This window comes from Penicillium malachiteum, assembly GCF_028827825.1.
Source record: "Penicillium malachiteum strain IBT 17515 chromosome Unknown utg000002l:1.0-8849297.0:1.0-8852440.0, whole genome shotgun sequence".
Classification (NCBI taxonomy): Eukaryota; Fungi; Ascomycota; class Eurotiomycetes; order Eurotiales; family Aspergillaceae; genus Penicillium; species Penicillium malachiteum.
In genome coordinates, this window is record NW_026643095.1 from 6,460,447 (window position 1) to 6,487,181 (window position 26,735).

At 47.0% G+C, this 26,735-nt stretch overlaps 11 protein-coding genes across 11 annotated transcripts; 7 read left to right on the forward strand and 4 right to left on the reverse strand.

Annotated features, from left to right (window-relative positions):
- Window positions 1-795: 795 nt before the first annotated feature.
- Window positions 796-1,038, forward strand: N7483_005387 (uncharacterized protein; the record flags this gene model as incomplete). The annotated part of the gene is made up of 1 exon (XM_057088824.1): window positions 796-1,038. One exon carries the CDS (start codon window positions 796-798, stop codon window positions 1,036-1,038), a length of 243 nt encoding a protein of 80 aa, XP_056948653.1.
- Window positions 1,039-2,406: 1,368 nt separating this feature from the next.
- On the forward strand, window positions 2,407-3,156 carry N7483_005388 (DJ-1/PfpI family protein; the record flags this gene model as incomplete). Its single annotated transcript, XM_057088825.1, has 1 exon — window positions 2,407-3,156. The coding sequence occupies one exon, from the start codon at window positions 2,407-2,409 to the stop codon at window positions 3,154-3,156; it is 750 nt and encodes a 249-aa protein (XP_056948654.1).
- Window positions 3,157-4,061: 905 nt separating this feature from the next.
- Window positions 4,062-4,889, forward strand: N7483_005389 (sulfotransferase family protein; the record flags this gene model as incomplete). Its single annotated transcript, XM_057088826.1, has 3 exons — window positions 4,062-4,104; window positions 4,174-4,346; window positions 4,416-4,889. 3 exons carry the CDS (start codon window positions 4,062-4,064, stop codon window positions 4,887-4,889), a joined length of 690 nt encoding a protein of 229 aa, XP_056948655.1.
- Window positions 4,890-7,675: 2,786 nt separating this feature from the next.
- Window positions 7,676-9,605, forward strand: N7483_005390 (peptide MFS transporter; the record flags this gene model as incomplete). Its single annotated transcript, XM_057088827.1, has 3 exons — window positions 7,676-7,713; window positions 7,813-8,150; window positions 8,224-9,605. 3 exons carry the CDS (start codon window positions 7,676-7,678, stop codon window positions 9,603-9,605), a joined length of 1,758 nt encoding a protein of 585 aa, XP_056948656.1.
- Window positions 9,606-10,823: 1,218 nt separating this feature from the next.
- N7483_005391 (syntaxin) lies at window positions 10,824-12,099 on the forward strand (the record flags this gene model as incomplete). The annotated part of the gene is made up of 5 exons (XM_057088828.1): window positions 10,824-10,829; window positions 10,879-11,014; window positions 11,109-11,575; window positions 11,662-11,941; window positions 12,038-12,099. 5 exons carry the CDS (start codon window positions 10,824-10,826, stop codon window positions 12,097-12,099), a joined length of 951 nt encoding a protein of 316 aa, XP_056948657.1.
- A 754-nt stretch (window positions 12,100-12,853) lies between these two features.
- On the reverse strand, window positions 12,854-13,367 carry N7483_005392 (BolA family protein; the record flags this gene model as incomplete). The annotated part of the gene is made up of 3 exons (XM_057088829.1): window positions 12,854-13,022; window positions 13,152-13,258; window positions 13,326-13,367. 3 exons carry the CDS (start codon window positions 13,365-13,367, stop codon window positions 12,854-12,856), a joined length of 318 nt encoding a protein of 105 aa, XP_056948658.1.
- Window positions 13,368-13,725: 358 nt separating this feature from the next.
- N7483_005393 (acyl-CoA synthetase) lies at window positions 13,726-15,738 on the forward strand (the record flags this gene model as incomplete). The annotated part of the gene is made up of 4 exons (XM_057088830.1): window positions 13,726-14,065; window positions 14,128-14,423; window positions 14,476-15,383; window positions 15,471-15,738. The coding sequence occupies 4 exons, from the start codon at window positions 13,726-13,728 to the stop codon at window positions 15,736-15,738; spliced, it is 1,812 nt and encodes a 603-aa protein (XP_056948659.1).
- A 397-nt stretch (window positions 15,739-16,135) lies between these two features.
- N7483_005394 (exoribonuclease II) lies at window positions 16,136-19,531 on the reverse strand (the record flags this gene model as incomplete). Its single annotated transcript, XM_057088831.1, has 1 exon — window positions 16,136-19,531. The coding sequence occupies one exon, from the start codon at window positions 19,529-19,531 to the stop codon at window positions 16,136-16,138; it is 3,396 nt and encodes a 1,131-aa protein (XP_056948660.1).
- A 1,725-nt stretch (window positions 19,532-21,256) lies between these two features.
- Window positions 21,257-23,010, forward strand: N7483_005395 (FAD-binding oxidoreductase; the record flags this gene model as incomplete). Its single annotated transcript, XM_057088832.1, has 5 exons — window positions 21,257-21,752; window positions 21,827-21,940; window positions 22,006-22,375; window positions 22,427-22,622; window positions 22,687-23,010. 5 exons carry the CDS (start codon window positions 21,257-21,259, stop codon window positions 23,008-23,010), a joined length of 1,500 nt encoding a protein of 499 aa, XP_056948661.1.
- Window positions 23,011-23,201: 191 nt separating this feature from the next.
- On the reverse strand, window positions 23,202-23,498 carry N7483_005396 (Molybdopterin synthase sulfur carrier subunit; the record flags this gene model as incomplete). Its single annotated transcript, XM_057088833.1, has 1 exon — window positions 23,202-23,498. The coding sequence occupies one exon, from the start codon at window positions 23,496-23,498 to the stop codon at window positions 23,202-23,204; it is 297 nt and encodes a 98-aa protein (XP_056948662.1).
- A 302-nt stretch (window positions 23,499-23,800) lies between these two features.
- On the reverse strand, window positions 23,801-25,603 carry N7483_005397 (uncharacterized protein; the record flags this gene model as incomplete). The annotated part of the gene is made up of 1 exon (XM_057088834.1): window positions 23,801-25,603. One exon carries the CDS (start codon window positions 25,601-25,603, stop codon window positions 23,801-23,803), a length of 1,803 nt encoding a protein of 600 aa, XP_056948663.1.
- Window positions 25,604-26,735: the final 1,132 nt, after the last annotated feature.

Genomic DNA, 26,735 nt, shown 5'->3' on the forward strand with positions numbered 1-26,735 from the left:
ATTATTCTACGCCTGTCTCTCCTTTTTCTTCTTCTCAAAGTTCTATTGCTTTTTCTTTCTTCTCCAGGGTCTGATTTAGTGGGCGCAGATCATCAATAGTGGATAAAAAGTTGGAACCGGCTGATCAACATTTGTACCGATCCGAGTCTCTACCTCGAGGCAGTGTTGTATCTAGCTGAATAATTCGATTGAGATAGGACCATAGATTTTGTCTCATTCACACTATCCAATTCATTTTCTTCGTAATCGATACGTAAAAACGTTCTGTTGTCACCTGGGCATGTCAAGTTTGACACCAAACTACCCGCTCAAATACTCATCCTCACAATACAGAGTACTCTGTAGAACTCTCACTTTTAATATTCATCGATTGAATAAGCTCATATGCAGCAACAGGCGTCAACATTTTGTGACCCACAGTGCTATAGCTTTATGGAACTATTCAGTCTGTTCCGCTGCATCATTCTTCAAAAGACACTGTCTCAGACGATCTTCCCGTAGACCGCCGGACCATATTCTCGAACGACGTTGTTTCGGACGATCTTCCCCACATCCAAGAAATATCAGTGGTAATTCAGCACACCGCCGAAAATGAGTTTCAAGATACTATTGATAATACTGTGACAGGAATAGCTCAGCATGCGTTGTGAGGTTGTGTGGTGCACTAGTACTAAGTGGAAATAGCAATATAAAAGGGCCAGTATCCCCGCCGCCAGAACAAACCATCACAACATCTGAACTCTTCAAACCTCTCAATCAACCTCCATTCCATTCAAATCCTCTCCAACCATCAAAATGGTCAAGTTCAACTTCCTCTTCGCCCTGGCCCTTGCTGCTGGCGCCCTGGCTACTACCACCAACTCCGACTGCCAGAACTCCTTCGATACCTGCCGCTCCTCTGGCGACCCCAACGAGGCAACCTGTGCCTCTGAGCACGCTAGCTGCTGCGCGACTGCTTTCGATGACTGCCGCTCTACCGGCGACCCCAACGAGGCTTACTGTTCTTCCCAGAACGCTGCTTGCCAGGGTCAGAGCTAAATGGGCATTGAATCCATTGAGCTTCTTACGTCCAAGTCATCTCGCATGGATGTATAGATGAGATATGTGTTTTTCTTCATTTGGGTGTTTCCAATTGGGGTTGATGTCGGATATGAATGCGTCATCTGCCAGATATGAAAGGAGGAGAGAGTTATTTTGGATTCTGTGATCATAATTGGATATAGCTACATACTATCTACGCTCTTTGAAAATATCACATACATATGCACCGTGACATTTGTACACACGACTTGGGTGTGTAATAATCACTTGAGTCTTCTGAGTCTGAGACTTGAATTCATTCAAATGTTGACCCGAGCTTCTTGAAAAATACTAAATGTACTTCCAAGGTTGTACTACTAGTGGGCTTTCTAGACCTCGGGATCTGCCAGCCCGATGCTTATCATTTGAAGCTATTCGTAGCTCCAGATGTCTTATTACTAGGAAAATATAAGTGCGATACACGGATTATCTGCTATTAGATGCCACTGGCACCCGAAAGGTTTCAAATTTGGGTACTACTAGTAATTTCATGTGTATAATTTCATGTATTTAATTTCAGATGTGTTTTGAAGATACTCCATATGAGTCGAGTGAGCCTCCAGGGCTAGATTTGAACGACTTGTCAACTTGAAGGTCTACTAGCACACGCTCAACCCCTGGAAAGTTTGAACACTGTAACTTGAATCCTAGAAAACTTTAACATGATCGAGATCGGTGAGCAGATCGGGAAGCACCTCTGACGAATGAAGAAATACCCTGGAGCGCTTTGGTCGGAGGTAAATATCTCGGCTGATATACTCAATTAAGGGAAGAGACGGTTGTTTTACATCAGGTGCTGCCTCGATTATTGATGTTCAGCAATATCCGGAGAGAACTACAGGGATATTTCAATTAAAGTTGAAATAATGTACTATTTCCGGTGACCTAATTCTCTCATAACCTCTCTTGGCATAGAGTATATTCCATTGAATACCCTCCAATTCGTGACATGAATCATGACGATAGCTGATTACAGACTCCGATCTACCGCTATAAATGAGAACACATATCCCCGTGCTTCCTCTCAGATATCAACGGTCAACAAACGAAGTGAGAGAATCAAAAGAAACGACTTTTATACTCTTTCATCGGGAGATATGGCTAGCAACGGAGGTAGCACAGAAGTGAACAGTTGAAGCATGGCAATATTGGCATCAACCCTGAAATCACAGAGTTCAAATATCGAGTTTCTTTTCCCCTGTTCTGCCATCGGCTATAAAGATATTAAGTTCCAGCCCTCCCTACCACAAATCTCTGACTTTAAGCCCAGAGTATCTTCCGCAGCTCTTCCGCCACGACCGAATTTTGCACCAATGGTCACTCGCCATGTCGAACGCATCTCCGAGAACAAACTACAAGGTTGCCGTACTGGTCTACGAGGGTGCCAGTATCCTTGATTTTACGGGTCCGATGCAAGTCTTGTCGCATGTCTCGCCGAATCATCAAAAGGGCGACTTGAGCCCAATCCCTATCTTCAAAATCAAGACAGTCTCACAGAATCCATTGATTCACTTGTCAAGGTCGATAAATATTGAGCCCGATATCTTGCTACCAAGTGTGAGGGATAATATCAAAGATTTTGATATTTTGATCGTACCCGGTGCTCCTATGTCAGTAATCCGACGCATGATTCAAAACAACGCATCTCCGGAACTAGACTTGATTCGTCGCTATACTACTACAGAATCTGACAGACCTCGACTTCTTCTTTCCGTTTGTACTGGGGCATTTCTATTGGGTGCATCTGGTCTCCTTTCCGGGCTCACAGTGACAACTCACTATCGAGCTTTAGATGAACTGAGAGATCTGTGCTCAGCTCTCGAGGACTTGAAACAAGGGAAAGTCTCGACAAATGTGGTACATCGACGGTTTGTCGATGCTGGGAGTTTGAAGGGAACGAAAGTACAGATCATTACTTCTGGTGGTATAAGTGCTGGTATTGATGCAGCGTTCTATATTGTGTGCAAGTTACTGGGTGCAGAAGCTGCATCATCTGCATCGCGCGACATGGAATATGGATGGATGGAGGTACAAGACGTGGATTGGCCGAGGAAGTTTCACTGTTCTCTAGATTGATGAGGATTCAACATTGAATGTTGCTGATGGATATTTGGAACCTAAACCACAGGTGGAAGACCTCTCAGTGCTAGTGTCCACGGGTTTGTTATTGTTGGTAGAAGTACACGGGTGGGATACTTGATTGCCAGCGGCATTGATGCCGTGTCATCCAATGCAATTTTTATTAAAGTTTGACATATTCCAAATACTTATCTCAATTTACGCATAGTGCCTCCCAGATCACACAATTTTTGTAGAATATTCAAGTCTACTGGATTGAAGGATTCCAAGGTTTGAATATCAGACGTATGGTGTTGGGGAACGTGCCCTTTTCGTTAGTATTCTTCACTGCTCTTTAGATTGATGAAGATTTAATATTAAGTTCTTTAAACATTGATTGTTGATGATGGATAGGTATCTGGAACCTAAACCACAGGTGGAAGACCTCTTAGTACTAGTGTATGTTGTTATTGGTAGAAGTACACAGGTGGGATATTTCAAGTTGATTGCCAGTGGCATTGATGCAGTGTCATCCAAAGCAACTTTTATTAAAATTTGACATATTCCAAATACTTATCTCAATTTACTCATAGTGCCTCCAAGATTGGGATTGAAGGATTCGGATATCAGACCAATGGCGTTGGGGAACGAGCCCTTTTCGTCAGCATTCGGGAAATTCGTCCTTGTGATCAAACTAATGTGTATCAACCTTTGAGCAGAAAGCTTAGGACTAATGGCGAGAAAAATAGATGATGGTTGGACATTGAACCAAAGAGCGAATGTATAAGATTCACGAATTCACCCAGTTAATCCCCAGTACTAAGCTCAGGAATTCAATTGATATTCTCCATCAATCCTGGAAACTTGAACATTCAACACGAGATACTTATCCATACTATAAGAGCAGAGCTACAATTCTGAAAATGGATGTTCTCTTTCTTGGTTTACCCCGAACGGGGACACAGAGTACGCGTTAAAATCCGATTCCTTTCACGTTGAGGTGTATTAACATTGAAACTTGAAATTACATGATAGGCATGGCTGAGGCTCTTCCTCTACTTGGATATGGCAAGGTTTATCATATGAAAGATAACTTCATACGAGGCGACCATGCGTTTTGGGCCAGAGTCATGGATGCAAAGTATGCTGGTCTAGGCGAACCCGTGACTCGCAAGGATTTCGATGCACTTTTTGAAGGAGAGTTTAAGGTAATATAACATGGTTTGCCTTATAAGGAAAGGAACTAAGACCGGAAAATTGACTGAGGCTGATAACAGGCCACGAGTGACTATCCCGCAGCCATGTTTCCCGAAGAGCTGATCGCCGCATACCCATCTGCCAAGGTGATTCTATCGGTTCGTGATGAAGACAGCTGGGTCAAGTCAATGGAAGATACAGTATTGCATATGTGGAATGCCAAAACAGAGGCTAGTCCACCTGAGACAGCCCCTGCCAATGATTCTGGGCCTGTGAATCATGGACCTCCTGCTCTTCATGAGATGGTTCGCAAGATACAAACCTATGCTTGGGGCGGTGATTTTGAGACAAATGGTCGCCAACTATTTCATGAACACAACGAGCGTGTCCGTCAGCTGATGGAAAATAGAAAAGAAGATTTTCTGGAGTACAGAGTGGCAGAAGGATGGGAGCCCTTGTGCCGGTTTCTTGGGAAGGAAATTCCTGGTGAGGCGTTCCCCGAAAAGATGAGTGGGCAGAGTATAAAGCTAGGACGAAGAAGGCCTAGAAAGTAAGCGAAGAGAGAAAGTATGTTGTTCCTTCAGGGATCCGGGCAGTATGCTAGTATGGACGTGTTGTAAGGTCATTCCGGATTCATCACGATGGCTTGATGTCTATGAACTCTGTTTATATCATAATACGATGTCTTCGACTAGAAATAGTCCTAATATGATGCGTTGGCAAATTCTACACGACGATTTCCCAAGATCATAGATTCTGACTCGAACCCCCTGATGATCTAACCGTAAGCCGGAGTTAGGCCGGCGTAGAATGCCATCTTGGTACAGATGTCCGAGGGCCCGCTCATTTCGGTGAATGGCTTCAGGTGAGTGCCCGACTGAGGACGAAGTCTGGGTAATTCGATGAAGTAAATATTCCTAGGATCATGATCGTGATCATGCTTCAACCTTGGAAAGATGTACCTCGTCTGTGATGTTCAAGCTTCTCGCCAAGCTCTGATATGCATCGTTGATCAAATGCTTAGCCGGAGAGCTCCGGCTTGGAGTTAGGACACGCGTGCATCCACCAGAACCAACCAGATAGAACACATTCATAATTGGTTTCATGACTGATCTATCAAGCATCATATCAATGGCGTGATAGACAACATATATGTCCCTGGCCGATCTCGGATTGCCAATCTCTTGGATGCTCTTGGTTAACCTTTCATTAAGGGCATAGGGACTAGCCAAGGGCTTGGAGGTACGCCCTTCGAAGGTGACTAGTCTCCCCGGAATCATTCACGATAAGCCTCTCGGTTGGTGGGAATTTGAAATTGGTGGAACTCTGGTACTTGATAGGCTTTCCTTATTTGCCCTGACGAAGCGAAGTCGGAGCGATAGGGTGTTGCGTATGTGGGAGGCTTTTTATTTATGCGGGCGGTCCCCATCTGGCAAGCGTCGTTCTTTTCTTTTTTTCCCTCTTTTTGAACTTCTTCCCTTTCAACATCGACTATCATGATCCATTCAAGTTGAAATGCTCGCTTTTGGGTCTAATCCCATTGAACCTCTAACTCCACTAAGATGACCAATACTCTCGACACCTCAAAACCTCCTTATCTGTGAACGGTCTTGTCTTGGCGAAGCGCCAGAGGACTCCACCTGCCCATTGCCTGCGCATTCTACCGCCGTGCTTTTACGAGAGAAAAATTACCCCGGAAATCTATCGGATCATGAGAATGTCATGAGATCAATCTACTATGAAGAGCTACCAAAACGGAAGGTCCTTAACATTGGACTATTCGCGTCTTTTCCAGGACCCGGGCCATGTATTCCAGCGCAGAGAAGAGTCTGGCCTTCCGATCTGAGGCCCCAGCACACCCCAGAATATCCCATCACGAGCATCAACCTTGGAATTGAACCTACGGACTCCGGGGTAGCATCGCTAGATCATCATCATCGAGACAATATTTGAGACAATCCCCGAAACTCAAAACACTTGGATTGAGTCTGACATCCCCCTCAATTGATAAGGATTTCGCGGGGAAATGCCCCAATGTTACAGCCAAGTGACGGGAGAACAAGCAGGGAAACTTCTGGGCGCAAATACCCGCATTCTTGGAATACAGAAGGCGAAGGCGAACAAGGACACCCCTTGCATGGAACAAATCAGCTGAATAATGTCAAGGACCTGGAATAGTGGCACCTCTGAATGCGGCTGGTTTGCCTCTGTCTCCCCTTTGGTGAGGGCCTAAGCGATCCATCCGCCGCGGACGTCAGCCGAAGAAGGAAAAAAATCGACATTGTCTTGGCAGATATCTCTGTATCTCTGTTTACTCATCGCACAACACGGCAATCGATTGATATCGAGAGTTCCCCAATAAAGTGTCTTCCCACTGAGCTTGACAGGTACAAGCGACTAATACCCGCCCTCAATTACCGGTGAAAAGGTCGAGACCCAAGCCCTAGTTCAACAATTCCATCCGGAGCGCTGGTTAGTCTCCGGCCGCATGCCAAGACCTCCCACTGTTCAGATGAGATTCGCCTCGTGGCGAACAGGGACCACAGGAACGCGATTCCGGAACCAGTGCCGCCATATAGATGGGGGCGTAAATTTTTTTTTTTTGACTTTTTTTTTTCTGGTCTTTTGGCTGGAGCCTTCAGGGCTTCATGATATCCACCGGCATTCTCCGACTGAAATCAACCAGTGAATTTGTACAGATAAGGGTGGAGAGAAACATCATGAATACCAAGACATTATGCTCGAAACTTTCTATTGCCCCCGGACCTTTGCGGTTGAGAGTTTGAGACTCTGATTGATCCAAGCGAAGGTTCCTCTCTTGGCAGAGATGCTTACTGACCATTTCACTATCATTGATATTAGTATTATTGCATGTTGTTTCGCATGCGTGCTGTGTTGCCCGGTCTGGGGTTACATCGGTGGAGTGTGCATGGGCAGCTGCTCTATTCGTTCCGGCGCGACATTAACACCTGCCGATCGCATCCACGGAACGGGAGACTTGTCCAGCTAGGAAACAATGTGGCTTTTCTTTTACTATTTTCTTTCTGGAATGGCTGTTCCCATTATCGCCTTCGCTTGACAAGTGGGACTACTTAGCTATTTGTCCAAAGAAGCCGTCCCATTAAATTGAAGTCTTGGCCTTGTTATTTTTTTTTCTCGGTTCATGCGCCGATAAGACTCAACCATCTCCACTGCCTCGGGTGTTGGGTAATAGAAATTGACTATATAGTATACGGTCGCGGTCGTTTATTTCCATTTTACTTCCCCCCTTTTCTTTCTATCCCGTTCTTGTGCTCTGTTGGAAGACAAGATCGCGTTCGAGTTTCCAGAAGTATCAGCCATGTCGACTACAACCAACGAGGTTGCAGTTGCTCCTCCGTATGTATTCACACACACACACACCTTCCAAAAACAAAAAATGGATCTGTGTATATGATCCTAGCAACTTGAAGAACATGTATTCTGACTGGATATCAGACCTTACGGAAATGACACTTCCGTCGAGCATGTTGTCGTGACGGATGAGAAGAAGGCTCTTGATATGGACAAGGAGAGCGGCCTGCCTACTGCCGATGGCGAGGAGCCCACCGAGGATGAGAAGCGTTCCCTTCGTCACATCGCGGAGCACCTGCCTATCTCCGCCTGGTTGGTGGCCATCGTTGAGCTGTGCGAGCGATTCACCTACTACGGCATGTCGGGCATGTTCCAGAACTACGTTCAGCGTCCATTGGATGGTAGTGAGGGACGTGGTGCCCTTGGTATGGCTCACCAGGGTGCTACTGGATTGACCACTTTCTTCCAGTTTTGGTGTTATGGTATGCTTTACAACCCAACTTGGTATACAACAGAGAAGAATATAATGACTAACTGTATTTCCGTCTGATTTAGTCACCCCTATCCTTGGTGCTATTGTCGCTGATCAATACCTTGGAAAGTACAAGACTATTGTTTGGTTCTGTTGTATCTACTTGGTTGGTCTTTTGATTCTGGTCTGCACTTCTATCCCTACCGCCCTGGAACATGGTGCCGGTTTGGGTGGTTTCATCGTGGCCATCCTCGTTATTGGTCTGGGAACTGGTGGTATCAAGAGTAACGTTGCTCCTCTGATTGCTGATCAGTACAAGCGCAAGAAGATGGCCGTCACTACCACCAAGAAGGGCGAGCGCGTCATCATTGACCCAGCCCTGACTATCCAGCGTATTTACATGATCTTCTACGGATGTATCAATGTTGGTTCGCTGTCTCTTCTGGCCACTCCTTACATGGAGAAGTACATTGGCTTCTGGTCCGGTTACCTCCTGTGTCTGTGCATGTTTGCCGTCGGTACCCTGGTCCTCCTCTTGGGACGTAAGTACTACGTCGTTCGCCCACCCCAGGGTTCTATCATCACCGATGCCTTCAAGGCCTTGTGGATGATGATTGTCAACCGCAACATGGATGCTGCCAAGCCCAGCTGGCAGCGTGAGAACCGCAACTCCGAGGCTGCCTTGCCCTGGGATGACCACTTCATTGACGAGCTTAAGCGTGCGCTTGTTGCTTGCCGCGTTTTCGCTTTCTACCCCATCTACTGGGTTGTCTACGGCCAGTTCTCCAGCAACTTCGTTACCCAGGCCGGCCAGATGACAGGTCACGGAATCCCCAACGATCTGATGCAGAACTTCGATCCCATCTCCATTATCGTCTTCATTCCTCTCCTCGAGACCTTCGTGTACCCTCTGATGCGTCGTTTGAACATCCCCTTCCGTCCCATCACCCGTATTGCTCTCGGCTTCGTCGTTGCCTCCCTGGCCATGATGTACGCCGCCATTGTGCAGCACCTGATCTACTCCGCCGGTCCCTGTTACGGAAACCCACTCTGCGCCGCCTCCGAAGTGGACGGCTCCGCTACTGGTAACAAGGTGCACATTGCCATTCAGACTCCCGCCTACGTCTTCATCGGCATCTCTGAGATTTTCGCCTCCGTGTCTGGTCTGGAATACGCCTACACCAAGGCTCCTCCCTCCATGAAGTCCTTCGTCCAGTCGATGTACCTGCTCACCAACGCCTTCGGTTCCGCCTTGGCTGAGGCTCTTACCCCCGCTGCCTTCGACCCTGCCATCATGTGGATGTTTGTCGCTCTGGCTTGTGCCTCATTCATTTGCGGTATTGTCTTCTGGTTCACTTTCCACCACCTGAATGCCCAGGAAGATGATATGAATGCTTTGGATGCTGATGATGATATGCCCGAGGAGCCTCTTCAAGCTGAGGAGCGCCGTGAGTCGAAGCAGTAGATCTGCGACTCACTTCTGTTATATTAGTATTATTGCACACTGCCTGGAAGCAGAAGTTCCTGCGTCTGAGACTGCTGGGCAGATATGTGGGATGAGATATGAAGTTAATCTCTAGTAAATAGTTACCATAAATATATTAAAAATGAAATTATACATAACATTCAAATGATGGATTTCTACTAGTGACCTTAGAAGGCAGTGCATATTTGTAGCACTTGAGGTGCCACAGAGTGTGGAGTGTGGAATGTTCGATGTGCTCAAGTGCTATTTATGGAATCGAAATCGTCCACTCAACGAATTAGCGTTAACTTGAACTTGACGCCGTCCTCCACATCCCGTTGATTGGCTTATTCCTCTGGGCCCGTGATTGTTCAGGTTGTGGCGTCAAGTACTTAGACACAAGTAGGCAGTTCTCCGTCAACGGTGCTTAAGAATATGCACGTTAATGCAAGTCAGTTAATTCAATCGGGCCAATTGGTCGCACAGGCGTTTTCGAGTCAGCCTCGTTGTATCGCGTGTTTACTCCGTACATTCGAGTTTGTGTAATGGCCGCCTGTCGATTAGGCGCCCTTATTCCACCATGGGCATATTCACGGTTCTACAGAATAGGCTGCGAGATTATAAGCTTTATCTCCAGATTTCTATATCTTCATTTAGTATTTCTTTAGGTCTATAACCCTAAGTATTATAGTTTAGTCCATGGAATAAAAAGCTCAAGACAATCATGACGTGCAGACTTGCCACCAATGTAAGTAGTGGGTACTTCCCATAATATGGAGTTAACTATGGGGCATCGAGTACCTGATACAAGTGGAAATGGTATCCTGACGTGCAGGGTCTCTAGATTAGTCCGCCGATCCCAGCCTCATAAATAGCAACAAAATGCATCAGCCCCAATGATGGGGCCAAAGCCGTACTCTGTAAGGGAGTCACTACGCAGGAACGTAGTCTTATTATGATTCTGTCTACCTACTCATAATCTCAATTCAATTTATTCTCCTATTTTATTTTAATTATTTTATTCTTCATTTCAAGGAACAACTCATCTCTTTGCCTCTCCCCTTATTAAACTATCTGAAACCCCTGATTATCACTTGAAACATTCTGCCTTCGATTTCCCACCGCTAGCGCTTCCGCCCACTTCTCCCGTCTCACCCTTCCCTTTCAATCTATCCTGAAACTCCTTGCTCACTTTTTCTACATCAATATCCTGTCATAATGAGTGTAAGTTATGCTCAATCACGTCTAGTTTGAATATTCCTGACAATGGTAGTACCAGGCCTTGGGAGATAACAATCAGGGGGGCTACGGCCAATACAACCCCTATGGTAGCCAACAGAACCCTTACGCCGAGCAGCAACAGAGCTATGGTTATGGAGGCGCTGCGGAGCAAGGCAATGGTGGATATGGTGAGTCCCTGAAAGCTTGATTCGAGTCCAAAGCTCGGGAGACACCAAAAACAAAGATGAATGCGACGCGCTAACCAGCCCCTCTCATCAATAGAGATGTCCAACATGCAGCAATCCGGAGGTCCAACTGCAATCCTGAACAAGTGCAAGGAGATGAACGATGCCATTAGTGAGCTGCGCACCAAGCGCGAAGGTCAGCTCGTCTCAGCTCAGAACGCCCTGCTGGACTCCAGCACCGGCAAGGAGGATCAGGCCGCCCGTCAGAACGTCGACTACATCGAGGATGAGATCAACACCGCTCTTCGCTACCTGCGCGACCAGTTCAAGCGCATTAAGGAGACTCCCGGCTCCGGCGATTCTCGTGTTTCTGGTCAAGTCGAGAATGTCAACCGCAACCTGCGCCGCGAGATCGAGCAGTACCAGCGCACTCAGTCCGATTTCCAGAAGCGTCTGGAGGAGCAAGTGCGCCGCCGTTACGAAATCGCCAACCCCGAGGCTACTCCCGAGGAGTTGGAGCAGGGTGTGCAGCTTGTTCTGGCTGGACAGGAGCAGAGCTTCGCTGTATGTTTTACCTCAATACTTTCTATCCTGTCTTTTGAGACTATTCTACATTCCGCGCGCAATCAGACCACTAATGAGAAATTTAGGTGCCCGGTACCCGTTCGCGCCAGGCCAACGATGCCCGCCAGGCTACTCTCCAGCGATCCGCCGCCATCCGTAAGATCGAGCAGGATATGATTCAGCTCGGTCAGCTGTACCAGGAAGTCGCTGAGTTGATTCACCAACAAGAGCCTGCTGTCACTCAGATCAACCAGGGTGCTGAGGAGACACACCGCAATGTCGCGGAAGCCAACACTAAGCTGGATAGCGCCATTACAAGCGCCCGCAACGCCCGACGATGGAAGTGGTATGCATTGGGTATTATTCGTAAGTCAACCATCTTCCCCGCTCAAACCGGGGATGTACCCTTTTTTTATTACCCCTCTTTGATATAATCTGACTAACACTCTTACTCCATCTTAGTACTCATTATTATTATCGTCGTCGCCATTGCTGTTGGTGTCACCGAGGCCAACAAGAATTAATCCCCCGAGTCACCAACTCCATAGTTTATTTCTTTTTTTCACCCGTGTACGACCCTATTATCCCAATGTCCGCGACCTAGACCGACTCCGACGATTCGATTCGATTGTATTGATCCTCGATATCGATCTAATTCCCTCACCTTTTGTCTTCTCATTCCCAATTACTGATTCCCGTTTGTCCCACGCCCTCCACCCCTTCGTTTCTATACCACCTTTTCGCATGTTTCAGTCACTTTCTTGTTTTTTTCCCTCTGTTTCTGTGTAAAAGCAATGCTCGATCGGCTTCGTTTCTTTGTGTTTCTCTCCTTTTCCAAATTACCATATGGCTGTTGCCTTCCTGCGTACAGCTTCGTTGAGACGGACCACCGCAAGTACCTTGCTGATGATGACTTGTTTCTTTGCTCCCTAGAATACCCTGGAATATTCAGCCGCCGCGTGCGATGCAGGGTTTCCTTGGATGTATATACTAGAATTGTTTGTTTTTCGATGCCCGCTTGTTTGGCGCTAGAATCTATCTAATACTGTTTATTAAGTAATGAAATCCTCCACTGCGAACGAATTCTGCAAATCTAAGTATGGACTCGGAGATGTATAGTTTTAGTAGATCGCTGATTGAACTTTCCAATTCTTCAACTCGATCTTGATTCTTCATGAATCGGGTATCCAATCCTCTTGAATAGAGAATACACTAATCAACGCTCAATCTACTCGAGTATCTCAAGTACAACATTTATCTTGATCGTTTAGCTTATGCTTATGCCTCCCGTTCCTTCTCCCGCTGTTCCTCCGCCGGTGTCTTCGTCTTCAACTGCAATGCGTGGATACCTCCCTCCTGGCTCATTTCTTCCTTCAAGAGGGCATATACCATGCGATGGCGTGCGGGCTGCATCTTCGATTCAAAGGCGGAGGAGGTAATTGTGACACTGGACATGTTAGCATCATGCCATACTCAGCTAACTCGTATTCGCCGCCGATGGGTGTATATGAATAGCCGAATATCGCATATAGCGTGCAAAGAGTGCGAATAGTGTCTAGGGAATAGGAGTGCGTACTGGAAATGTGTCTCTTTGGAGGTGGCACCTTGCATCGCAGCATGGTGTGCGTGCTTGTGGGAGTCATTGCGGATGATGAGGGTGGAGGGAGTGAAAGCATGGGCGATCTAGAGTTTCGATTAGCCTTTTCCTCGTATACCCATGCCTTTTTACAGATTCTGTCAAGGTGTATACCTTGTCGCGCATGAGGTCCTCCATTGGGGTTGCGGATGCCATTTTTGCGGAGACTGAGAAAAAGCGGCGGGGGATCTGGGTAGGGAGAGCGCGAAGCATTGGGAGGAAGGAGAAGGGAGGAGGTCGAGACTCCAAAGGATAAGGGTTAAAGTAGAATAAAGTCGAGTCGTGAAGAGGAGGTAACCTTGGAAAAGATAAGGAAAGCGGAAAAGATGTGGAGTTCAAAGTTGATTACATCCCGAGTCTGGGGAGTTTCCGCGGAACTTGAAAATGACATCAACTATTGTTCTTAATTATTCTTCAATTATTCCATACTGCCATTCTACCCTCCACAATACCTGGAAATACTTCAAAATATTATGAAAATCTTGTAATAGGCTCCCTTCAGCTTGCCCGACCTATGGCTCTCTGCATTCAAGCTTCGCGGCTTCGGCTTCTTCGACCTCGTTCTCCCATTCCCATCGCTCATGCACGATACCAGTGCCGAGGACCGGCGTTCTCGATTCACTCAAGGCTTCTCTCGACACTTCCTAATATCCCAATATTTCGATCACTTCAGAATCATGATCTTTCCAGTGTCGCTGTAGTGCATAGTGCATCGACTCGTTCCTTCACATATGGGAACCTTATTGCCGATGTTCTGCGCGCAAAGGATGATCTAGAGCGCAAGGCGGGTAAGAAGGGCAAGTTGGCTGGCGAGAGAGTTGCGTTCTTAGCAGAGAATAGCTATGATTACGTAGGTACTGTTACCTGCCTGGAATCTAACACTCAATTCTGTGGCATTGACTAATATTTTCTATAGTAACCCTTCTGGCTATCTTTGCCAGTGATGCCATTGCGCTGCCCTTGTCACCTTCATTCCCAGTTAGCGAACTTCAGTACATCTTGGATAATGCCCAGGCGAAAGTATTGCTCTCGACAGAGAAGTATGCTGACAAGGCGGGCCAAATCTTGGAGGCTGGTTTGAAGCAAGAACCATTGTTTGATATTCTACGAAAGATCGAGGTCGGTGCTGCTACCGAGTCTGTTCAACTGGATACTCTCAAGCAACCATCTGGTGGTATGATGCTGTATACATCAGGGACGACTAATCGACCGGTACGTTGGTGCTTCCGTTAAAGCCATAGCTCCATCTCTAACGAACAGACAGAAAGGCGTTCTTATCCCAGAATCCGCACTCGCCGCACAGGCTTCATCCCTTCTACAGGCATGGAAGTACTCCCCAGATGACCGCCTCCTACATTTACTCCCATTACATCACATCCATGGCGTAGTCAACGCAATTCTCGCACCTATCTTCGCCGGCTCCTCCATCGAATTCCTGTACCCGTTCAACACAGAACAAGTATGGCGACGTCTAGCTTCTCCATTTCTCTCTGAAAACACCACTCATCCTAAAATCACCTTCTTAACCGCTGTTCCAACTGTCTATAACCGTCTCATGAGCGCCTTCCCATCATTACCCCCGGATATCCAATCCGCAGCACAAAAGGGTATCTCGCCTGAACATCTCAGACTCAATATCTCCGGCTCAGCTGCTCTACCAACACCTACAAAAGAACAATGGACCTCTCTTAGTGAAGGAAACGTCCTCCTGGAACGATTCGGCATGACAGAGGTTGGAATGGCTATTAGCTGTGGTCTTGATCTCAATGACCGGGTAGATGGCAGTGTTGGATGGCCATTACCAGGTGTTGAAGCACGTCTTGTGGATACAGATACAGAGACTGTTATTCCTGAGGGCCAAGAAACAGATTCAACAGGTCGAGTTCGTGAGGGTGAAATCCAGTTACGCGGCGCTACTATTTTCAAAGAGTACTGGGGAAACGAAAAAGCTACAGCGGAGAGCTTCGTTGCTGCTGATGATGGTGGTAGCCCGTGGTTCCGAACTGGTGATGTTGCTACGAGGGAGATTGTCGAGGGAGCTGGAAAGGGAACGAGTGGAGAATGGGCACGCGGTCCTATGTATTTCATTCGAGGACGGAAGAGTGTCGACATAATCAAGACGGGTGGTGAGAAAGTGAGTGCGCTGGAGGTGGAAAGGGAGTTGCTTTCTCTGTAAGTTTTCCTGGCCCTTGACTTGGACTGTTTCATAACCTGCTTTCCGTTTCATGTACACCGAATGATCAAGGCTAACATTCTCAGACCCCAAATCGCTGAAGCTGCGGTTGTCGGTCTACAATCAGAGCAATGGGGCCAAAAAGTCGCTGTTGTCATCGTTCTACGTCCGGATGCTGCGTCGACTGGCCGAAATGGCAAGTCGTGGGGTCCGATGGATATGAGACGTGCGTTGAAGGATAGACTGGCGGGATATAAGATTCCGCAGGAGATGAAGATTCTGGACAGTATTCCTCGCAATGCGATGGGCAAGGTGAACAAGAAGGCTTTGGTGAAACAGGTGTTTGGGGTTTAAATCTACTGGAATTCATTAGATTCGATGTTCACATAGATTTACAGGTGGTTGTGTGAATAATTTTAATCTGCATCTTTTCTCTAAGTTTGCTGAATTCGTAGTGTACCAGTATACTCAAAACTGTTTGGATGACCTGACTCTTGATCAGTCGGGGAGAGAACTCATAGTTAGCTATGCAATGTACATAATTAGGTTTGATGATAATGAATATTGATGTGATGGAAATGAGAGGAAGATCATCGTCGAGAGAATTCCATTGGATATTATACATTCCATAGCATCATGCCAGTGGGAAAGAGAAGAAAATAATAGTACATCGTGATTTGGAACAACGTGGTGGTATAATATGGTACATGTGATCCGTCTGGCCTGCACACCAATAGAAAACAAAATAGTATCAAGCCCAATCGCCAACTCTCTCATACTCTTTAGTCAACTCAATAGCCTCCATCTTAACTTCCAGAGTAGACATATCAACTCCTGTGACCTTCGCATTCACAATCCCAAAAACATTGATGCGATCTTTACCCACACACCTTTCCGGCACGGAGACCACGCAGTTGACACCGAGATTGGTGATGACACCTGTGTAGACAGTCCCTTCACGTGCGGGAACAATTCTGGGTGTGCGGAGAAGAACGGGGAATGAAGAAGGAAGAGCACATTCTGCGAAATAGAAGGCACGGAAGAGAAGCATGCAGGCCCAGTGTTGGGTTGAGAATTGAGAAACATCGCGAAGACGGGTACGCAGGGGTTGAGAGTAGAGGATGTGATCGTCTATATCGATCTTTGAATATGGAAGAGGAGATGGAAGGATTGATGAGGATTCTGAAGGGTCTGAGTCGGTGATGGGTTCTGCTTCTGCTGCAGCAGACGAAGTTTCTTCAGCCGGAGCATTTTGACTATCCTGGTCTTGAGTCTCAAGATACAGGTCCTCCGCAGGCGCTGGCATGTCGGTAAGTGCATCGAATTGCCGGCCATGCTCTGCCTCAAAGCGCAACGCAGCTTCAATCTGATAATGCGCGATGACATCAGTAAACCGACGAAGAGGACTAGTACTCTTGACATAAGCATCAAGACCAAGCATGTGGTGATGAGCAGGCTCAGATGAAGAGAAAGCTTTCGGCATGGCAAAATGGTAGAAGCCCTCGCCGCCAAACTGGATCACATTCTCAGCAGTTACGCGCTTGTATTCTGGATCATACCAGGTACCGTCGTAGACAACTGGAATATTGCGAGTCGCGCAGAACTGGCCGGCGACATGGCCAGCCATGTTCATGAGCATTGAGACGAGGTAGTTCTTTGACTCGTCGCGCACTTCGTGCGGGTTGAAGTCTTGTAAGCGGAGTTCAATTATCGGGTCGCCTATGTAATAACGACCCTCGGTGACCTGCATCTCATATGGTTTCATTGGAGCTGTGCCCAACTGAACTGAGAGTGCAGGGTTGGGACGTAGCTGTTGCATATCGATGGCACCGTTCTTCTTTCGTTGCTGGCGGAAAGCCAGCATGAGCTGACGAAGGATGGTGAATGTCTCTTGATCCTCCGCCGTGAGTTTCTCACGGAGCACTTTGCCTTCTGGCAGAGTGTGTTTACTGGGCTGACCTCCGACAGAGAGAGCCTCCGGAGGCCGCTTGGCCTTTGGATCAAAGAAGTTTCGCAACGTACCGTGCGTGAGGCTGATGACGTTATGGACAGTTCCGTTTGTGACGTTGGTGTCCAAAATCTCTCCATCAAGGCGCATCTTCGCACTGAAAGTTATGGCTGGTCGACCAGGTTCAAGACTGAAGTGGCCCTGCGTAAGGGTTTCTGGGAAGATGGGATACGTGCGTTCTGGAGCATATGTGGTCGCCAGTCGAGAGGCCGCATACTCGACGATGGGATCATTTTGACTCAAAAAGGCTGTTGGATTGGCGACATGAACATGCATCCAGAATGTATCCTCAGAGCCTGGAATGCGCTCCAGTGACACCGCATCGTCGATCTCCTGGGCGGTAACGTCATCGATGCAATACACTGGTAGATCGCCCCAGTCCTTCCGCAGATGCTTCATGGAGTCCACCATTTCGGGAAGGTTTTTGCATGATTCCTCAATCTCCTCCCATCGCATGTCTTCCATGAGTGACACGCCGTGTCCTGGTAGCACCAGGTTTTGGTCGAGCAGACTGAGGTTTTCCCATGGAGCAATCACACCAAGTTCTTGTAGAAACATACGAGTAGATGACTCGCTCAGGCCAAGGGTGTTATACATGCCAGTGGCCCGCATAATATGTGATGCCGTCGACTTCAAAGTACCAGATGGCATTATGACGGCCGGATTGGCGTACATTTGAAGATATTCGATAATCTTCTGGTCATTTTCATTGAACTTCTCGGTCAGGACCTCGCGAAAGACCATTGCCTTCCCGTCCTGGCCGGGCTTAAAGCTTTCCGATGATGGGCCCACGCTGGACATGATTGTGGGGGACCGAACCTGTCGACTGAGTCGAATCAGGCGTTGTGCTTTTGCAATAAACTGCTGCATCGGGTGGCTGGGAAAGGTCGCGGATGTCCGTCCTGTTTTCTCAGCGGCTATTCCATCCAAGAAGCTTTGATGCTTCTTCCCCATGGCAAAGCGCGTGAGATACTCCTGATGTTCATGCACCCAAGTGGTAACATTCTCGACGACTGCAGCGATTCTCTTCGGCTGGATCAGATACATTGAGCTAAATAGATGCAGCGAGTCCTTTTCAAGAATGAAAGGATGACGACGGACAGCTTGATGGGTAGCGAAGAGGTTCACGCTGTTGAGCTCTGATTCTTCGATATCCAGAACTTGCATAGCCATTTCTTCAATAGTTAGTCGGCGGAACTCCGTCTCATCGGCGACAAGCTCATGTAAATTGTCCAGCTGATTCGAGTGAACTCGATAAAACTCGAGAATATGCTCCTCAAAGTTGGCCATCATCTCCAGAAGGTGCGCGCCAAGTGGCCGGGGGAGCCCGCCCTCTGGCATATTCTGGAGATCTGGGTTGACTTGGGCCATCCCTGAGGGAAAGTATTGTTTGATGGGTTCCAATTGTTCGACTGGAACAAAGCCCTTGATAACATAGTCCAATTCCCGGTTCCGACAGACTCGCCAGTTTCCACGAGCTGTATAGAACTGCTTTTGTCTATGAACGGATTGGACATAGATGGCAAATGCGAATGTTCCATCGGGTGTCAAGCGCGCCACCATATCACCCGGCTCCAAATGATCACCCACGAACTCATCCGATGTGTCAAGATCATCTTCTTGCGTTAAGTTCATTGTGTTCCATCCCGCATCGAAAGCGTCTCGGCCATTGGGCATAGATCCCAACAAGGAGCCAACATTCTCCGAAGTTGGTAATTGAAGAGGATCCAAGATGTTTGGATTGGTCGCTTGCCAGTTCCGAAGGTATTCGCGAATGTTTTTAAAGGCCTCAATTTCGGTAGCAGCATGCTCTTCTTGGGGACGTGATTGATCGAATTGATCGAATTGTTCGAGGGTTACTGACGGGTCCTGCCCTGGTGGTTGCTGGACAGACACAACAGTTAGCGGCGATTTTAACTCCTTGGATATTTCTTTTCTGAGCCGTACCTGGTCCTTAGTTTGATTGTCCAGTGCCGTTTTCAAGAGCTTTGTGGTGGAAAAGAAGCGGTGCCCCGGTAGTATAGGGGTCACTACCTGTGAAGCTAGACATGACGTCCGTCTTTGTCGAACTGCACAGCGTACATAGAGACTTCTGCCATTCGTAAGCCTCTGCAACGCTGCACTCTTCGGTAGCACCATGATCGTCTTTGGAGTCTTGGAAATGCGACGCCATCGAGACTTACATTATTCTGCGGTCATAATGCCATACCGCCTTGAGGCGGTAGTAACTGTAAACACCTCAGGTGTCAATAGTCAAGTGGATCCTTGTCAACCGTCAACTGGCAATTGCATTGTATACAGACGGCCGATCCTGTCTTTTTGATGCACAACAATCTTCAAGACTGTGTCCCTGGTTATCCATGATATTCGATTCTATAAGCTTTGACTCCTTTTGACTTCCATATCGATTGATCGTTCACTCGATACAATAACTGAATCTCACGCCCAGCCAGCCATGGCCCGGCACTAGAGCTAGCTCCTACGAGCAATGCAAGCCATCCTGCATCCGAGCACGAACACATTTGTACCTTACCATACTCTGCACAGGGTTACTGAGAATATCCGATTACCGTGAAATCCAAAACTCAGATGTCATACAACTCGGCACTCAAGAATCCTAGTGTAGACTGACTTCCAAGGTTCTGAAAAGACTCCATGATGCTTACACCCCTTTGCCCCTCTTTTGATATCAAATAGATATTCAAATTCCTTCTGGTTCAGTTTTATAACTTATACACCTCACATTTGTATTATTTACGTTGGGTCCCGTCCTCGGCATACTTGAACGGCTGCGGCTTCATGTGATGAAGTGCACTCGGGGTATTCCCCCACAGTTTCTATAGTTGTGTCGAACTAACATTGTCGATCCTTACTGACATATAGTTCGTGCGCAAGACCAAATTCCCAAAAACTGGGCTGGAACTGACTATCATTTCTCATCTAGGCTAAGCGAGCCATGGCCTGAGCTCTATGGCCGTGCGAACGGTCTATTTACCGTTTCTAGGAACTATCCAGGGGATAATTCCCGCGTCCCACTTGTCACAAGCTGAAGGACCCATCGGCAGTCGATCCCGGACAGGGTTCAATGAGCATTCAATGCATCCGCAACTCCTGACACAATCCAGCAATCACAGCCACAGTGTAATGCAGGAACTGTCCGGGGTCTTTTCTTCTTTTTGAGTTAAAGGCATAAATGCTTCCAGGGACAAGCCAACGCTAGCAGCATTTTCCAGGATCTGCATAGTTTGAATGTCGGTTATCAAGTCCAGGCATCTGCCCATTGGGCATTGAGATTTAAGTCCGATTTCCGGGGTTTGAACTAGTCATTCAATGTTTCTGCCATGTTTGTTCCCTGTATTATTTCCCATCAAGCTTGCAAGAAAATAACGTTCTTTAATCCACTTCAGTCGCCCCCACTCTCTTCTACCGGGAATAGAGCTGCTCCTTACCAGAATAGGCCATTGTACTCGGATGCTTTCTACCTATAATATGTGAAATTCACATCAAGTACCCACTTCGCTTCAGTCATAGATCCTGCAATGTCTTTCTACTGACACCTGCACATGTGGGCACTCTGGATCTATCACTCGGGAGGGGTAGGATACCCTCCGACTCGGAACGGACCATGGAGGTCCTCTTCTCCAGCTACTATCTATATAATAATGCTAGTGCGACCTCCATGGTCCTCTCCTGGCCTTTCAATCTCCGCTGCTCACACTCGGATGGATCCAGCTCACTATCGGATTGAAGTTGATCGGATCTTCCTGCCTGAGAAGATTATACTGTCCAGTGTTTTCCCTTCCAAGCTTCTCTTTTAGTCTGAGCAATTCATTAAGCCTCGACCTTTCCCTCGAGTCGAGCACAATGGCGGCAAGCCATCGGTTCGTTTTGGGATTTCTAACAGCAGCCATTGCTCCATTGGCAAAAGCCAGTATCTGCTTAACCCTCGCGCAGAGTGGCATTTCAATTGAGTACCCAGTATCTATCGACTACACGACCGATCTTACAGATTACTGGTCTGCAGCATGTGGAGACCTCAAGCCAACATGTATTGCCGCGCCCTCCAGTGCGACGGAAATGGCACAGATAATCATGAACCTCCATAATTCCAGCACATTGTTTGCAGTGAAATCTGGTGGCCATATGCCGAACGCTGGATTTGCGAGTATCGAGGATGGATTATTGATTTCGACAAAGAACCTGGACCATGTGACTTATAATGAGGCGGATCAGACTGCCGTTGTTGGACCTGGGCTTTCATGGGAGGAGGCGCAGAATGACCTCGATAGTCTTGTTCAGGAGCGGGCTCTTGTTGGAGGGCGTATAGGAGGCGTGGGAATTGGAGGTTACATGCTCGGAGGTATGTTTGGGAATCGGGACATCTGAAAATAATGATGGAGCTCATGTAAAGTATTGAGATTCTAATGATTATAGGTGGAATGAGCTTTCTCAGTACACAGTATGGCTGGGCTGCTAATAACGTGGCGAACTATGAGGTTGTCCTTGCTAATGGAACGATCGTCAATGCTAATGCTACTAGTAACACCGGTAAGACACAAGTGAGCGATTGTGCATCATAAGAAGGAAAAGCTGATTCGAGACCTCGATACTAGACCTCTTCGCAGCCCTGAAGGGATCAGGTAACAACATGGGAATTGTGACAGCTTATACTATGGAAACGCATCCCGTTGGCAAAGTCTGGGGAGGAAACTGGGTCTTTTCAGCAGCATCTACTCCCCAAATCCTCGCCGCACTGCGCAATTTTGTTGATGACTATCCCGATGATAAAGCAGCTATCATCCTGACTGCAGAGCACGGGGTAGGTGGACTTATTGATTTCTGGATCATGTTTCTCTTCTATGATGGACCCGAGCCCCCAGCTGGTGTCTTCGATGAGTTCGAAGTTATTGCACACACATCCGATACTCTGACTTGGGATTCATACTATAATCTACTTAAGTACAATGATTTTGCCATCCTTCAGTGAGTGCTCCTTCAGATACCAACTTTAGAGCTGCAGCTAACTCAGCACAGCGGCCAGCGCTATACTATTGCGACAGAGACAACGCCTGTTCCTAATGCTACTGTCGGATCTAGTGTCCTTCAAGAATTATATGATCACTGGCATAATGTGACCGAGTCTGTCATCAATGTGGTTGATGTTATCGGATCAATCGCATTCCAACCTGTTCCCAAGACGTTCTCAGAGAAGGCCAAGGCACGTGGCGGAGTAAGACCCCTATCACACTGATCACAAGTCAAGGAAGAACGAAGAAGGAAGCTAACGAAAGCAGGATCTCCTCGATGTTCCTGATGATACAAATTACATCTTCATCGAAATGGACTTTTCATATGGCTTGGCAAGTGATGATGGAACAATCGATCAAGCAAACCAGAGGCTATATGGAGGGCTTGGTAACATTGTTGAGGATAATATCGACAAAGGTCTTCTGCCAGACGTGTACCGACCACTCTTCATGAACGATGCCTATTTCCGGCAAGACTACTGGGGTCGCATAAATCCCGAGTCCAAAGACTTTGCGCTGAAGGTACGGGAAGAGCTTGATCCTAAGGGGTTCTTCCAGAAGCGAACGAGCGGTGGATGGCGATTGGAGTAATTGATCTGAAGAGAAGTCAAGTGTTGAGATGTTTGTATTGGATTTCAGATAAACGCTAAACATGTTTAACACAATGTCTATACAACATTAGATAAAGATAATTGACATCAAATGAATATCGTGAACAAACATTTCATTATGGACACAAACATTCCCCGGGGGATTTAGCCTCATCAATAGACATACACGGACTATCCCGAGCTCACAGGTGGGATAATAGCCACCTCATTCCCAGCTTGGATCACAGTTGTCGCATCCTCCTCGATATCGACGTATTCGCCCTCAAGACTGACACCACAGCTAACGAGAACTTTCTCTCTGATTTCGGGATATCGTTCCTCAAGGAGAGGGAAGAGTAATGAAAGTTGTAGTGGCGCAGGGAGGCGCTCGGTGTTTTTTGTTGTGTATTGGGATGCTGTGGCGAAGTAGTGGATTGTGAATGTCCCGGTCGGAGTCTGAGAGTCAGACAATTGGTTTGATGATGCCATGATTGAGAACTAATTCAGAAGAGATTGGTGTTGAAATAAAACATTTAAATGGAGAGGAGAAAAACACATTTGACGGCCAATCCCGATGCGAGTGCGGGGTGCGGAGTCTGATTAGATGGACTCCCCCTCTATACAGATGATAGAGCAGATGAGAACTTATACAAAGTCCACCAGTACTTCATTCTGCTACTATCAGTTTATTATTTTCAATAATTTCAAATGGTTATTTCCGAAATTTGAACAAAATTTCAAAACTTGAATTCTATAATATGCATGATCGTAAACTTGAAGTTTCGTAAGTGCTAAGGCATGATATCAATTGGGACATATCCAAAGACCATCTTCCATGTCTGGTCACTCTCATCACACTCATTCCGTGAGAACTCCATATAAAACTGATCCTCGTCTCGCCCCCAATGTGCAAAGTCGTCCCTAGTCTTTCCAGGCGGATAGCCGTCTCGCGGCCGAAAGATGCCATGAGGACGAATGCGTGCTTCTTGGGGGATAAAACCCAAGGACTGTGTTACTGACTCTTGATCGATATCCGTCAATGGAGGAGATGGGATTGAGGGTGTTCTAATATTCAGTGCCTTGAATGGGCTGCTTGGACTGCTCATATCAGAATAATATGGCCACGGTTGTTCATTGATAGGGGTCGTGATGCCCTCAGTTGTGTTGGGGGCAAGATCCAATGGTGATGTTGATATAAAATGGGCCTCCTCTAGTTCCATGATCTTCTCAACGACAATTATCCCGTGCTCGCGCTTGCTGAGACCTTGAATGCGATGTGAACTAGCAAGGAGTGACAATGCCGCCCGGCGGATGATCGGCTCGCGACATCGGAGACAAGTAAACCAAAGGGGGAGTCCGACGCTAATTTCAAAGGTATATGGTGATAATGCGCCATTATTTTGGACAGAGTTATTCAAGGCGATAGAGGCTTGCTCGACGATTGTTCGGAAGTTTTGTGTATAGGCGTCTGTGGAGACTCTCACTGGAGAGACACAAACGGAGAGGATCACGAGTAACATTTCATGATATGTGAGAAGCAGAGCGCTAATACTGATCTGTGTTGGTGAGAGACTCTCTTTTGTGTTCTCTTGGGATTTCATCAAGTTCGTAAAAGAAATTTGCCAGTCCCTTAGTCTGGCTGATAATGATCTTTGTCGCTCCATCAAGTCCTCGGATATGTACCAGGCGTGAGATGACTGCAGAAAGGTTTCGCATTCGTTCTCCAATATTGGGATCTCTGCAGCAAGGACAACGATGGCATCTCGAGCTGCCTTGAGAGAGGGGAATCCTGGCTTAGAAAATAACCCGCGTTCTCCATACGCCGTTTCCGATAATAAAGACATGGCAGAAGGCCAGGAAGACTGAGGAGCAAATATGCCCAATCGGACAAAGATTGGAATAACAGTCTCCCGTAGTAGAGCCAACTTATCGTAGGCTTTTTGCTCGCGCAGTGTTGCGATAAGTTGTACACCTTGAGCATAAAGACGCATGACCTCCTCTATACTGCCTAGCAAAGACTCGATACATATGAACAACACACATGTGATGAGTCCCACAAAGGCGTCCACGCTACCACGTTCGATGCCCTGCCAAACACCAGATACAGATCGCGAATACCAGTCCAGCGCATCCTGCCGATTCTGATTTAAAGAATGAGAGACCCGTTGCAGCGATGTGGGGCCAGAGTTTGAGTCAGGAGTCTCACACAGAGCACTGATGCAGATCATCGCATCCCACACTGCAGGCTCGCGCCGACAAACCTGCGGAACGATATTGAGCCAAAAGTCCACATCTAGGCCACCGCCAACAGATGTAGCGGCGCATTGAAAATAATATGCAAAAGCGCGTCGCTCGCGCGAGATCGTGTTGGGAGTCGACGAAAGAGGCGAAGCGAGAGCGCGAGATAAGATCAAGTCTGAGCTCAATTTGCTGTTGCCATACTCGCATTTGCGACCAGTTTGGGTGCATCGGAGACAGCTAGGCTTTTCTTCGCCACATTTGACTCTTCGGACTTTACATGTCTTGCATCCCAGTTTTGATTTCAGGGGTCTACCTGGGCTGAGTATCAAATTTGTGGATACACTGGGAGACATTGAGGCAACATGTCCGACCGGGCTTCAGACTCCCACGCAGACGAATTGTCACGATTCCCGGTATGTGTGTGCGATGATCATGAGGGTCAAGAATATTGATGGATTTTGCAGGATTTAGTACTATGGTGAAACAAATCTTGGCGATCTATTCCTGTCAGCATGAATCACATGATCTCCTATGAAAGATCAAGTTTCTACAGTGAAATAATTTTGGTTTCTTTTCTATTATCGGAATCTACTTAATTTAAACTAGTTGAAAATAGAACCTTGGAACATTTGAATAATATCAAAATAGGACCACCAAAGTGCATAGAATACTCGAAAGCGGATAGGCAATTTGGCTTATCTGCATCTACTAACTGCTCCATCCATCCAACATCCGCACTCACCGCACATCAACACCAAGATCTCCTATCAACATTTACACTACTATAAGAACGTTAATGAAGTCTGAGACTGGAAAATGCTATCTTTTCTTGCCAAGAAAGTCCCCCGAACAACCACAGCCACTCTCAACCCAATTCTTTTCGACAGTGGCCGCTCATCCATTGAATTCAAAGCTCCAAATGACCAGTACCTCGTGGTAAACCGTTGGCCACCCGCCTCCAACGAGCTAAACAAAAACATAGCATTACGTCCACCACTCCACTGGCACCGACATCAAACAGAGATGTTCCATGTTATTAGTGGAACAGCGAGATTTACATCGAATGGACAAGATATACTCAAAACCAGGGGCCAATCGATGCTCATCCCTGTTGAGACATTTCATACTTTTTGCAATGCCAGTTCGACGGAGGAATTAGTGATTGAATTTGTGTTGGAGCCGAGATGGAGAGATAGAGATGAGTGTTTCTTTCGTAGGTCTTATCTATCCTGGGTATCTTGGATTCGAGTTCGTTAAACTTATGCATGAATAGGTAATGTACAATCTTATCGTGATGATTGTCGGGAATCAGGCACCGCACGCAGCTTGCCCCAGGTCTTGTTATTCAATTATATGGGTGGCGTTGTGCTCGCTTTGCCGGGTCCACCTGTTCTTGCTAGGTTATTGGGAGTTTGGATGAACTTCTTTGGTGGTCTGATACTTGGCAAGTATATTTTGGGATATAAGGAATCATATCCAGAATAC